General features: G+C 38.2%; 1 protein-coding gene and 1 long non-coding RNA gene across 2 annotated transcripts; both read right to left on the bottom strand.

Annotated features, from left to right (window-relative positions):
• Positions 1–7105: 7105 nt before the first annotated feature.
• Positions 7106–7987, bottom strand: LOC147482516 (uncharacterized). Its single transcript, XM_086579332.1, has one exon. It carries the CDS (start codon positions 7985–7987, stop codon positions 7106–7108), a length of 882 nt encoding a protein of 293 aa, XP_086435458.1.
• A 2510-nt stretch (positions 7988–10497) lies between these two features.
• LOC147482515 (uncharacterized) lies at positions 10498–11154 on the bottom strand. The gene is made up of 3 exons (XR_015203468.1): positions 10864–11154; positions 10686–10762; positions 10498–10590 (listed from the first exon to the last, which is right to left on the bottom strand). It is a non-coding gene; the product is annotated as an uncharacterized LOC147482515 (long non-coding RNA).
• Between the last annotated feature and the right edge of the window lie 3446 nt (positions 11155–14600).

Genomic DNA, 14600 nt, shown 5'->3' with positions numbered 1-14600 from the left:
GCTATGTATACAGTTACTTTTAATGATATAGCGTATGCTCTGCACGCCAGAACGAGTGGCGGGTAGGAAAAAAAATCCAAATAAAATTGTACGCCCCTGTAGATAGCGGTTAAAAATTTGATTTAATTTTGAAATAACTCTACACGCCACTCACTGTGGCACTGTGGATAGTGGTTAGAAATTTGATTTAATTTTGAAATAACTCTACACGCCACTCACTGTGGCGGTTAGAATTCAATTAATATTTCCACCCACCACTCCCAATAGGGGTTAGAATTGAATTCGTTTTTTTAATAAATTAATTTATTCAATTACCATTCTATTCTACAAGTCTACACACTACTGTGTTTTTTTTTAAAGGGTAAAATGAGGAGATAATTACCTACACACCTGTGGGAGTGGCGTATAAAACAATTTGGTTTTTTTTTTTTTTTTTTTTTCGCCATTACTAATGGAGGATAACAAAGGGTCGATATTATTGCGAAAACACAATAACGATATTTAACAAAATCGATATTTTAGGCTGCACGTGGCGGCTGAAAAAACAAATCATTGGGTTTTATTTCGCTATCCCACTAACGGTATCCATTGTGCTATTGTGGTTTGGTGTTTGGTGTGTGGTTTGGTGTTTTGCTACACCAAACCATTCGACTTAGCCTTAGTAAACGAGGAACCTCGGTTATTTAATCTTGTGTTAAGTCAATGGATAGTATCCAACTATGTCCAACGAATGTATACATAGTTACAAAAAAAAAATTCGAATGCATCTAAACAAAAAAAAAAATCGTACTGAGTTGTGTTTTTGGTAATAATATGATGATTTTCATGGCGTATAATGTTCTAATTCCATGTTGCGTGTTTCCTGTAAGTCTTCTTTTCACTTGAATTTACTTGGAGAGCTTAAAGACATAGACACTGGTCATGGGCTCATGCGTCTCCAAAATCCTGGCATTTTGGAGTTATATGTATGTATTGGGTGGGCCATGGGTATAAGCCTTGTATCATGGGCTTGATACGGCAAAACGTTTTGGGGTTGCGCTTGACATAGTGCTTTGGGTTGGATAATCTCCACTGCATCAAAATTTTGACATAATGGATTGGGCTGAGTGGCTGACATATGTATGAAATAAGATTCGCAGACAGCGACCACGGGCAATCCAGATTCCCGACCAGATAAAAGGTTTCAGCAGAATCCAACTTGCCAGTTAAGTTGCAAAACGATGACATTGTTCGCATACCAGTTAACTCTATGACACCACTTCATTTCTGTGATGTCTAAGAACACGTTCTTACTTATGCTCTAAAATCACACAACAAAATGAATGAAGAAAACAGAATCAAAGAAGATGAAATGAATACTTGTTTTATTAAAATGGCGATAACAATTTACAATTTCTCTCTTTTCTTCTTCTCTATTTTTCTCTCTCCTCTTTTCAATGATTTTTTGGATAATGAATAAATGAATCCCTTTTCTGATGCTCTTCCAGTCTTTATATAGTGTCCTGATTTGGTTTGGACCCAGTCAATCTTTGACACGTGTCCCTTGCCTTTCTTTCTTGTTTCCTGCTTTTTATCTGCAACACAATTTAAACACCTACGAGATTTACCCAGATATTGGCCTTTATCTCGAGTTTTAAAATACCAAAACGAACATGTTTATAGGTACGATATTTGCCCACTACATCGCCCCCTCTCGAAAATTTGAATTTTTTTTTTAAATTTCAACTTTTCGAAAAGCAATTATACCAAATAACGGATATGAAAACTATCGGGCCCAAACAAACACCCGGTCCAATATTTCAAAAAATATAAATTTAAACCTCTTTAGCTTCTTCAGTACGCCTCCAAACACCTAAAAACAAACTCTGGTTTTCTTCTTCTTCAACTTTCCAGAAGTCATCCCTCTTGCAATCCATAAGGTATGCTCTTTTATCCTGCACTTTATTAACCTTTCTAACACATGCATTGATATACTTGCTTTAGTAATAATAGATACGATATTTTATCTTAGCTTTAGTTGTTTACATCTGAATCACTTAATTTTGCATGTCTATGTGTACTAATGCTTATGTAATGACATATATTATTACCTTGAACTTCTAAACATATAAAAGTTTGACTCTTTTTATTCCTACCTTAGTTTTTATCTTTTTGTTTGTTCTGGCTTTACTATCGGCATGTATCACAATATTTCTGATATTACTTTATTCCGATATAACTTTATTCATCTGTATCTCCAATGACTTATATCGACCTTGCCGATACTACAATATCATGCAGCTAATAACATTATAAATATTGAAGTGCCGATATTAAAAATACCTTTGTCCTTCCTTCTTTGTGTATAGTAATTTCAATGGCTAGTGAAGATATCATCTCTGATGCTAGTCTCCCTTCTGAGGATACCATATCGGATAGCAGACGATATAATTTCTGATGATAGACCTTTTAGTCAAAACTTCGCTTCGACTTCGAACAATAACTCTCGACCCCATATTACATGGGACCTATCTTATGTTGTAGAAGGTATTCCATGCCATCCTTTTGCAACCACTGATTCTAAATCTGAACGTGATACCATAGAAGATACCAGCCGATGGAGAACTGGTCTTTGTAATTTCTTTATTAAACGACCCAATCTATCGTTAGTTCAAACCACCTATCAAATTCCTTCTTTACTTTATCTACAACATTATGCTAGTAGTCGGGCTTTTACTCAATGCCAGAGCGGTACCAAGAATGGAATCATTATTACTGTCGGCCAACTCGCTACTGGTCTGAGATTTCCTCTATCCACCCTTGATCGTGAAGTACTGAACCATTTAGACATTTCTCCCCGGTCGGGTAATCGGTAACTTCGGCACCGATGTTTGTATGTAATTATTATAATGACCACCTTTCTCCGATAAATATGCTCTTGATCAGATTAGGTTATCCGATATTCTTATGCACTATAGATTCTGTGAAAAGATTATCGGATACTTTTATCCCAAAAAACATACCTATCGAAACATTAAGGGTATTCTTAGAAAAAACCGCAATAGCAACAAACAATTGGACCCAAAGATCCTATTGTTGTTTTAGGTAACTGGGAAAGTTCGATAGCCCAAAGAAATCCCCTTTGAAACATCAAGTCTTCAACCCCACAAGTATGTCCCCCCTTTTCCTTTGTTTTCCTTCTTCAGTCCTCAGAACCCCTTATCTAATTTCACTCTCATTTGCGTCTTTTCAGTACTTCTACCTCATTTTGCCAAAGCTCATGGTAATTCCGACCGAGTATTAAGGCTTTTAGAAGGAACTGAAGCCGATGTTGATATTAAAATGGGTGCCGATAAAGAAGGGAATCCCAAAGTTACTGTTCATCTGCCCGATATCTCCCACTATCGGGCACCTCTTTACGTTCTCAAACATCAAGCTCTTCAAAAAATGGGTCAGTCGCCAACTCCCCCTCAATCTCCTTTAAACGATTCCTCAGACGATCTACCCTTTATTATATCCTCCTTTGCCTTGCACGAATTGCCTCCTAAACTTCCCAAAAGCTTCTACGATTATCTAGATAACACTTGTATCATGACTCCCAATCTTTTCCCTGATATTAAAAAAGAAGTTTCTGATTTTTATGAATATCCGATATTGCAAAATATATTTAATCAACATATTTTATTGTACACAGATATGGCTCCTCGAATGCCGATGAATGCCAACACTGGTCGTTATTTATCTGAGAAAGGGAAAAAGAAAACACCGAATCCCTCTTCCAAACCCCCTGCTGCTGATAAACAACCTGCTCCCCCTTCCATCCCTACCAATCCTCCTAATGTTCCTAAAAATCATCATCCCTCTGCATCCCAACCCAATACCACCATGCCCCCTCCAACTACTAATGTCTCTTCTAAAAAAAGAAAAACTCACTCATGGGGTGAAAGTAGTCTTCCCGATGGTCAAAACCTTAACTCCTTTTTAAATCGGCCGATGCTCAAGAAATTTTCGGACTGAATTTTTACCTTGCTTTGATGGCAGCCCTATCCCTTTAAATACCTCTTTTTTCAAGATACTCATAAGACCCGAACTAGGTGTTGCTTTAGCTAGCAGCTCTATTCTTCCTCGAAAAGACAAAATTGTTGCTCTCAACATTGACTCCTCTGAGCGGGTTACCGAGTTTTACGATCATATGGAGAAGGTACTTATATTTTGTCTTCTTTTATTTCATACCAATCTCGTCTTTTTACTTTGTACTTATCTACTTTGGATATTTTTATAGGCGAAAGCACTTGCCATGGCTCAATTTGATCTGCTTCATAAGCAAGAATGCGAAATCAGGCGCATTAGAAAAACTCTGACTACTTAGCGATTAGAATTCGATCAATTATCCCAAGAAAACAATGGGTTCCAGAAGGAAATTCGTCAGCTGAAAGCTGCTATGAAGCAACAATCTGAGAAAGCCCAGAAAACATTATCGGATAAAGAGGTTGATCATGCCGAACTTGTGAAGAAAATGATTGATGATTTTGCTTTGCCGAAAAGACGAGAAGTCACGTAAAGCCTCCGGCTGCCGATGCTGAATTCAATAACATCATGGCAGCTGTTAATTCCCTTAGTGATAAGTTGGATATCTGCAAGCCTTTTGTTCCCCGTAACATCCTTATGGAGAACAATATGCTTCCGGATGATGAAGATGGAGATACAGCTACTGTGGCTGATACCACCTCACTGCTTCCACCTGATGCTACTCAACCTACTGAGGCCACCTTATCTGATGTTGATGCACTTCTGAACAATCCTCTTTAAACTATCCTCTTTTTGCTCCAAAGTTGTAATCTGCTAACACTATATAGTTCTTGACTGTTCTAAATTCTTAGTTCCATTGATCTTTTGTTTTGATACTTCACCATTATTTGTAATTTTTCCATACTTGCATTATGTCGGCAATATTTAGAATTAAATCAGAAAGAAAATACAATTTTCGATATCCTCAACTAAAATAATAGTATCGACGATACTTAGAATTAAATCAGAAATAAAATATAATTTTCGATATCCTCAACTAAAATAATAGTATCGGCGATACTTAGAATTAAATCAGAAAGAAAATATAATTTTCGATATCCTTAACTAAAATAATAGTATCGGCAATACTTATAATTAAATCAGAAAGAAAATACAATTTTCGATATCCTCAACTAAAATAATAGTATCGGCGATACTTAGAATTAAACCAGTCTGCCAATTTACTTTTATCAAAGCACTACCACATACCTTTATTATCAAATGATCTTCCATGGCTCCTCCTTTACGGATATCTTGCTTGATAGCTACGATCTTTTTATGCCTGATATCTGCCCCTATTTTTGATATCAGGACTTTTTGACAATACGCCTGAAATCAACATTTCTGCCAATCCCAGGACTTTCTTATGCCTGATATCTGCCACTGTTTTTGATATCATGTCTTTTTGACAATATGCCCGATATCAACACGTCTGCCGATATTAGGACTTCTTATGCCTAATATCAACATTTCTGTCAATATTAGGACTTTTGACAATATGCCTGATACCAACACGTCCGTTGAAATCAGGACTTCTTACCCCTAATGTCAACATTTCTATCGACATCAAGACTTCTTATGCCTGATATCTGCCTCTGTTTCTGATATCAGGATTTTTTGACAATATGCCTTATATTAACATTTCTGTCAATATCAGGACTTTTTATGCCTGATATCTCTGCCTTTGTTTATGATATCAGGACTTTTTGACAATATGCCTGATATCAATATTGCTACCAATATCAGGACTTTTTATGCCTAATATCTACCTCTGTTTCTGATATCAAGACTTTTTGACAATATGGCTGATATCAATATTGCTACCAATATTAGGACTCTTTGACAATATGCCTGATATCAATATTTTTATCGATACCCGGATTTTTACCATATGCTAACACCATATATATTTATATATATATATAAAATGAAATTTGAAACTTGAATCCCTTTATATTGAATTGAAAATTCATGCTACACATCTTAATTGCTCATGAAATTTGATATAAATACCTTTACATTATTGATAGAATACCTTCAGATTACTGACATTCTGGGGTTTTTCTAACACTTCACCATTAGCTTTCTTTAGATAATATGCTCCATTTAGTCCCACTTTGTGGACAATGTATGGACCTTCCCAATTCGCCGATAACTTCCCAGCTCCTTTTCCTTTTGTCGCCCGTGTAACCTCTTTCAGCACTAGGTCACCTTTCTGAAAACTTCTTTCTTTTACTTTCTTATTAAATGCTTTTCTGAGCTGCCTATGATAAGAATCAAGCCTCATTCTTGCTTGCTCCCTTCTTTCTTCTAAATTTAAGATCTCTACCTGCATCCCCCGATCATTCAATCCTTTTTCTACAAGCATTGTCCTTGATGTCGACACTACCATCTCAGCTGGAGTTACAGCTTCCATCCCATAAGGTAACGTAAATAGTGATTCTCCTGTTGCTACTCTAGGTTGTTCTATATGCCCACAACACACTATTTAACTCATCAATCCACAAGCTTTTCTTATCTTCCAGCTTCTTTTGATGTTGTCCATAATGGTCTTATTCGTTGCTTCTGCCTGCCCATTCCCTTGAGCATAATAAGGTGTCGATGTAAAGTGTTTGATCTGATACGATTCTAAAAAATCTTTCACTTTTTCCCCAATGAATTGAGGTCCATTATCCGATATAATAGCATGCGGCAACCCATATCGGCAAACCACCTTTTCAAACAAAAACCCAATAATGTCCTGCTCCTTGACATGTCGCAAAGCTATCGCTTCTACCCACTTAGTGAAATAGCCAGTTACTGCTAAGATGAATCTCTTATTTCCTCTTCCAGGTACGAGAGGCCCTACAATGTCCATCCCCCATAACGCGAACGACCATGGGTTCGAAACACAGTGTAATTCCTCTGTTGGCACATGAATGGCATGTCCATGTTTCTGACACTGACTACACTTTTTTGCATATCGTAGACAATCTCGCCTCATTTGTGGCCAAAAATACCCCTGCCTTGCAATCTTATAAGTCAACGATCTTCCTGCCGAATGATTGCCACATTCTCCTTAATGCATTTCTACAATAATTTTCTGAGAATCTTCTGCCGATACACATTTTAAATGTGGTCCCCCTGGATTTTTCTGATATAACTGATCATCTATTAGTAGATATCTTTCAGCTCCTCCTTTTATCCTTCTAGCCTCATTTTTATCTGCTGGCAACATTCCCTGTGATAGAAATAGCATATAATTGCTCATCCATGACGCCCCCAGTATATCTATTTCCATTATCTCTGTGTGCCTTATATTAATACTTGGAATTTGCTGAACCCCTATATGCAACAATCGCCCTTCCTCATTTTCGAGCATTGCAGCCACATATGCCAATGCATCAGCATGTCGGTTCTCACCCCTATCAAGATGCTGAAAAATAATATTCCTGAAATCCTTGAACTCCATCCTCACTAAATTTAGATAATCTATCATGTTATCACATTTTGCTGCATACCCTCCATTGATCTGGCTTACCACCAATTGCGAATCACTGAAAATCGATAAGTCTTTGACATTCAACGATTTAGCCATCTCCAAACCTGTTATTAGAGCCTCATACTCAGCTTCATTATTAGAAGCGTGAAAACCTAACGTAACTGCTGTCTCGAGTCTTTGGTTTTTTGGAGTTACCAGCACAGCGCCGATACCACATCCCTTTTGCCCTGATGACCCATCTACAGAAAGTCTCCATCCATTTGTTCCTACCCAAGGATCATCATCATCTATTACATTATCACTCTCTTGTACCAATAAAATATTCTCTTCTTCAGCTTTCCATTCTTCATCTTCAGCAGGAAAATCTGCTAAGAATTCTGCCAAAACTTGGCTTTTCTTCGATATTCTATTTTTATATTCAATCCCAAATTCATCAATAAGAACCGACCACTTCGCCATTCTCCCCGACTTAGATGTCTTAGCTAAAGTTTACTCCAAAGGAAGATTTGTCATTACTACTACTGAATGGGACTGAAAATAAGGCTTTAACATTTGAGTAGAATATAAGAGAGCTAATGCATACTTTTCTAACATTGAGTATCGAGTTTCAGCTTCAAGCATTGTTTTAGATTGAAAATACATAGGCCGCTCAGCTCCGTCTTCCACTTTGACTAGTATTGAGCTTATAGCAAAATCTGAGATTGCGAGGTATAAGAACAGCGTATCGCCTTCTTCTGGTTTTATCAAAGTTGGTACTTCTTACAGATACTTTTTTAACTCGGTGAATGCGAGTTCGCATTCATCACCCCATACAAATTTTATATTCTTCTTCAACAGTTTGAATAAAGGTTTACATCTATCAGAAGTTCGAGATATAAACCTATTCAACGCCGCAATTCTGCCTGTAAGCTTTTGAATCTGCTTCCTTGTGCTGGGTGAAGGCATCTACTGGATAGCTCGAATCTGATCTGGGTTAACATCAATTCCTCGCTTAGTGACAATATATCCGAGGAATTTTCCTGAACTTACCCCGAAAGTACATTTCTCAGGGTTAAGCTTCATATTAAACTGTCAGAATATCTGGAACACCGTATTCAAATCTTGAACATGGTTAGACGCCTTCTTTGATTTGATGACTATATCATCTATATATACTTCCACAATATGTTTAATCAGATGTTTGAACATCTTTTCGACCAATCGTTGATATGTTGCCCCAGCATTCTTCAACCCGAATGACATTCTAATGAAACAATAAAGACCTACTTCAACAACGAATGATGTTTTCAATTGATCTAATATTGACATAACAATATGAAAATACCCGGAATCACTACAACATAACAGCACTTTTGTGACGGCTGGGAGGCGTCAGAATTATTTTTTGTGACGCCTCCAAGGCGTTGGAATTTAGGCGTCTCTATTGGTGTCAGAATTATTTGTGACGCCAAGGTGCCGTCACAATTGCTAATTTACTGACGCCTGTACGCCGTCACTAAATATGCATTACTAACGCCTATACGCCGTCACTAAATATGAATTCATCGACGTGCAGACCCGTCACTAAACGTGCATTACTAACGCCTATACGCCGTCACTATTGAACTTTCGAATCTCTCCAAAAACTGGCGCTATAACTTGGCGCCAAAACAAATTAACGCCTCAGTACCGTCAGTAATTATAAATTTGCATTTTTTTTAAAAGGCTTACTGACGCCTGTCAGGCGTCACAAATTATTATATATTTGAAAAAAAATAATATTTGTTTTTGGTTTCCATCCTAATATTTACCTTATCCCACCTTCCCCTCCAATTTAACTGTACAAGAGAGAAATCTCATAATCTAAAACACAAACCAATATGTACGCAGCAACATTTCTTCATTTACATTAAGCCACAATTAGCTGGAGCGACCATTACAAATTTCCCATAACAGCTTTACATTAAGCCACATTGGGCATGGGCATGTATGATCTCTGAGTCCTTAAACCCACATGTCCACTCTCCATCCCCTTTTTGTTCCATGAAGATCCATACGCACTCGGCCCTCTGGGAGGATCAATGGGAAAGCGGATCCAAAGATCCTCTTGTGGATTGTATTTCTCACTTGTTGCTTTTGGGTTTATTTTGGTCGCCGCTTCTGAAAATGCCATAGAAGTCAAGAGAGAGGTAAAGGAAAGGTAAAATAAGGCGAAGACTTCAATCAAATTGATAAACAAATATAAAAAAAAGGGCCAACTCTAATAACAGTATGAAGACATGGACATACTTGTAATGAGATTTGTAACTCAGCATTCACATTTGGATCTGCTGCAGCGTTGGAGTTTCTCGAATCCCTCCTCCCATATTCGATTCACGGCCTTTAACGTAGCTGCTCTTTGCCCGCATAAATATCGTCGGTTCAATCTGGTAGTAGAAAATAATTGCATGATAGAAAGAAAATAGTAACACTTTGTGCCTTTTGTGGAAGAGGTTGGAGTCCTCCGGATTAGTGTTCTCGGATCTTCCTTTTCATTTTCATATTCAAAACAGGCGTAAGAGCTTCTAGCTACCATCTAAAACCATCTATAGAGGACTCTACCTTTTCATATTCCTTTTCATTTTCATTTCCGAACAAAAAGAATGACATAAGCTGAAATAAATTAATTATTACATACCTTCTAGCTTCCTCATCCCGGAGTTTAGTATCAAACTCCTTGCTCGGTGGATAGTTGGGCAAAGTTGATGGATCACAGGGGTATCAAACCTTCTGCCAATCAAACGCTTAGTCCCGAGACCGTGTGTTTGTCGGGTTTGTTCTGGATCGACGCCTTGGCGGGAGTGCCAACGAGAAATTCCCCTTTTGGTTGAAGGCTACCACCGATGGAGTGGTTCGAGCACCTTCTGAATTTTCAATCACCTTTGCGGACTGCATACATGACAAGAACAAATAAGAAACAACCTTAACTAAGTAAACTCTTGGAGAATTGACAAGTCTCATACCTTCCCTTCCATGACGTAAACACACCGCAATTGGTGGTACCCAAATTGATACCGATAATATCATTTCCAGCAGGCTTTGAACTGCATAAAGTCAGAAACTTAGTTATTTCATCAAAGAAACAATATAGAAATTAAAGAATAGTTGTAGTGGATATCATAACAACTCTCTCTTGTACCTGAATGGTCTTGCTAGGCTCGCCCATTTTTGGCCGAAAGTCGAACTGGCCAATGAGTTCTTAACATTGCCACTGAGCTGCAATGTTATATCTTATATCTTATATTAGATGCAAATAGGAACTCTTAAACGAATGAACTGAAAGATTAAGATCTACCAGTGGAACAGAGATAATGTACCTGCTCATAGGCTTCACGTGCTTTATTCCTTATTCCAACATTTGCAAGTGGCAATATTAAGTGCTCCCTCTGGTTTGCTACATTTCCTTTTTTCATCCAGACATTTCAAGACAGCACAAAGAGAAAATGAAGTAAGTTTGAGCAAACAAAATGATATTCAAAAAGAAAGAGAAATTTTGGTGATCCGAGATAGAGGAGTGAACACTACTATTGTCTTCGATCTGAAGCTGGCCGGAGAGAGGCAGCCGTGGGTGATGAAAGAGAGTCAACTTACCCCCTTCGCCGCTTGAGCTTCTTCTTTACTTTGGTTGAGTTACCTACCATTACCAAGCAATCGCCTTTCTTTTGCAGCCAAGGCAGACCCACTGAGCTGAATCTCCCCTTCTCGCTGTCTCTACCTACCTACCACGAAAAAAAAAAGTCGATCTTATACATAGATAGATAAAGACAGCAATACTACCTAATACCCGATTACACTCTATTTATGAAATTCTTGCAATCGGAAATGCTCTAGCCTAGCTAGAGGAACAGAAACACAACGAGACATATGAAGGGGTCTCTTGGACTTGGACTAACCATCACTCAGTATATGAAGGGGTCTCTTGGACTTGGACTAACCATCACTCAGTATATGCGCCCCGTATATGAAGGGGTCTCTTGGACTTGGACTAACCATCACTCAGGGACCGTTAAACACCTTCTTTGCATTCTACGATGACGACTCGGATGGCTGTCCAGATAGCGACGGTACACTATTGGCTTCTTCCTATTTATCGGAAAAAACTCTTGACTTGCGCGTTTACAAAAAGCAACCCACTCTTGACATTATAGGGCCCAAGCCGAGTACAAGGTACCCCCCTTCTACCTATTCACTCTTATGCCTTTCTTACTTCCTACCCGATCTACCGGTCCCATTTCCATACCCATTTCTCCTACATTTGAGAATGCTAGCTTTTACACACTTGCCGCCAATCCTGTCTTCCATGCCTACTATAACCACATAGAAGTTGACTAACACTTTGTTCGTCACCTCATCGGAGCGGGAAAATTGCTCATTCGACTTCTTCAGAAAGCAACAATCAAGTTTAGGACATTTTCAATAAAGGATTACCTGAACCAGCCTTCCATCATTTGAGTGGCAACCTGCCGTCTCCTTTGCTGCCTTCTCTTGAGCCCTTAATCGCTTATACGAATGATCATCCGTTAATTAAATATGCTATTACCTTCTCTTTATAGGTAAAGAGGCTGTCCATCCATCTCATGCTAGAAAACATTCCCGAATCGGTATGTCTCTGTCTCTATTGCACTCGCAGAGAGAGAGCTTTTGCAACAAATTGATTCTGCTTGGGCAACACAAGTAGTAAGACAATCGGGATCTGAGGTTGACTCAATATCGGGATAGACAGAGGTGGCTTGATGGCTTTACCCCCCTTATTGAAGGATGAAAAACCCCTTCTATTACTAAAGCATTTATGTACTTTCGGATAGGTGGCTAAAAAGATTGGTTGAGAATAGGAAATAGCAACCTATGAACTAACAACCTATTATTATAAAATCGGTTGCTACAAAGATAGGTTGTGGAAAGGACTGATTCATTACCGGTGAAAACACGCTTCACTAGTAAACCTTGCTTTTTTGAAACAAAATAAGTTTTCCGGGGATTCAAAATAGGAATCGGGGTTGTAGTAAGTGGGGAGTTTGACTTGCCTTTAGGCCCGCCCACTATCAACTCTTATCCTCTTACGGGAAAGAATCCGTTGTGGACATAGTAAACCTGCTACTAGGAGCGCCGCCCTTAGCCCATTACTGACTTTAGGCAGTCATCGAGGGTTGACGAATTCCTTATCAAGCTAAAAGCAAACGGAAGGTACACCTTACTCATGAACAAAAATATGCAACCTACAGGTAGAATATTTCTAGTGGACCTTATGCCAAAACCTCAGAAGATTATTAGTAAATGGTTTCATGGGTGACTAGGTCTAGTCGTCTATCCAATCTAACTAACTGTCGCTTCCAGGGTAAAACCCGACAACTCATGATAAACTATCAAGAAATTATAATATACTCGAGATCAAAAGCTAGTTCTTGAAATAATACAACGGAAAATATTTCCTTCACCTGAGACAGACTCTCACCAGGCATGTTAAACTGTCATCAGTAACTTTGCAGTGTCCTTATTGTGTTCTATAGAAACAGCTTTTAACATCCTGCTGTCGACCTTGGCAACAAACAAATAAAAAATCTCTTAATCCTTTTCAGTTGAAATAAATAAATAATGGAATCATCTGCTCAGATTTCTCACCTAAAAGTTGGAGCGGTGGTGGTACTTCAACCTCTGCGCTAGGCGATTCCAACCACGCCTAACTTTCCTGTCTAAGTCCATCACCTGCAAAGGAGTAATAAGCATTAATAACCCAAGTAACAATGAGAAGCGTTTAACAAGATGGAATGAAACCCACCAATCTCTCGCAAAACTGTGCGAGCTCAGCTTTGAACTTGGGCACATGCGCATTGCTTGAACACAGAACAAAGCGGCCAACAGAGTTGCTCTAGACCGTGGGTTGGACACTTTAGCTTCCCGCAAGAATATGAAACTTTCATGTGATATGCTAAAGAAGAATAAAAGCGGAAAGTATGAATATGAAAAATCCAATACACGAATTCAAAGAAAATCATTATTTTGGTCTCAAAGAAAGAAGACTAAATCGGTTCAAGTAGTGAAACAAATCACAAATCACAAGACACATAGTTATTGTTTTTATGCACGAGAAAAATCATCCACGGTTTCATCACTAGAAATCTTCCCTCTAACCATTGACAAGTGTCAACTTTCTATTTGTCCCACAAGCCCACATAGAATATGTTCCCATTATAAAATTCACAACTCCGCACACACACACACCCCCCCTCTCTTTTTCTCTTTCTCTCTCTCCTTCTCTCCCGGCTGAAATAAAATAATAACATTGAGCATAGTGAAAGACATGCAAATAATCGAAATAGAAGTTATATATAAGAAACCAATTCAAGTTAAGACAACCCGAGATCAGAGGCTCTTTACTTCGAACATTACTTTGAATCAGCTCATTTGTATACCATCTACGTCATGAGAGAGACATTGGCCCCATGCATTGGATGAATCAAGGAATGTGCAAAGATTACCAATCAAAATAAACACTCAACAATGAAACGAGAACAATCATACATGACGCTACTGGGTGACCCATACTAATAACCAAGTGCTTTAATCCATTGGGAGACATATACCACTACCAATCTAAATAAACACTAAATAACAGAACGAGAACAATCATACATGACGCTACTGGGTAACTATACTAATAATCAAGTGCTTTAATTCATTGGAAAATATATACTAATCACTATACGAAATTAAACATAAAGTCCCCGAGGTAAACATTGTACTGGATCTGCATTATATGACATATTAAGCAAATGAAATACATGGTTTTGCATTCTTTATAACTTACGTGTGTCTCCAAGAGTGACTCAAAACTTACTTGATGGTTTTGCATGACAAGACAAGTCGATACTCAATTTTTAAGCAACTCGGAGGGAACCTCGCACATCCCCAAATGTATCATTTATTAAAATTACTGAACGCGGTTGCCATCACAATATGGTTAGAAAGATTTACTACCAAGCTCAATTACTTGTCAGTCTTGAAAGATTTTCAATAGAAAGACTTGACAATTTTTTGATCGAGCAACTATTCTACC

This window comes from Coptis chinensis, chromosome 8 (assembly GCF_015680905.1).
Source record: "Coptis chinensis isolate HL-2020 chromosome 8, ASM1568090v1, whole genome shotgun sequence".
NCBI classification, from domain to species: Eukaryota; Viridiplantae; Streptophyta; class Magnoliopsida; order Ranunculales; family Ranunculaceae; genus Coptis; species Coptis chinensis.
Note: the sequence above shows the minus strand (reverse complement) of the source record. Positions and strands in the feature narration are given on the sequence as shown.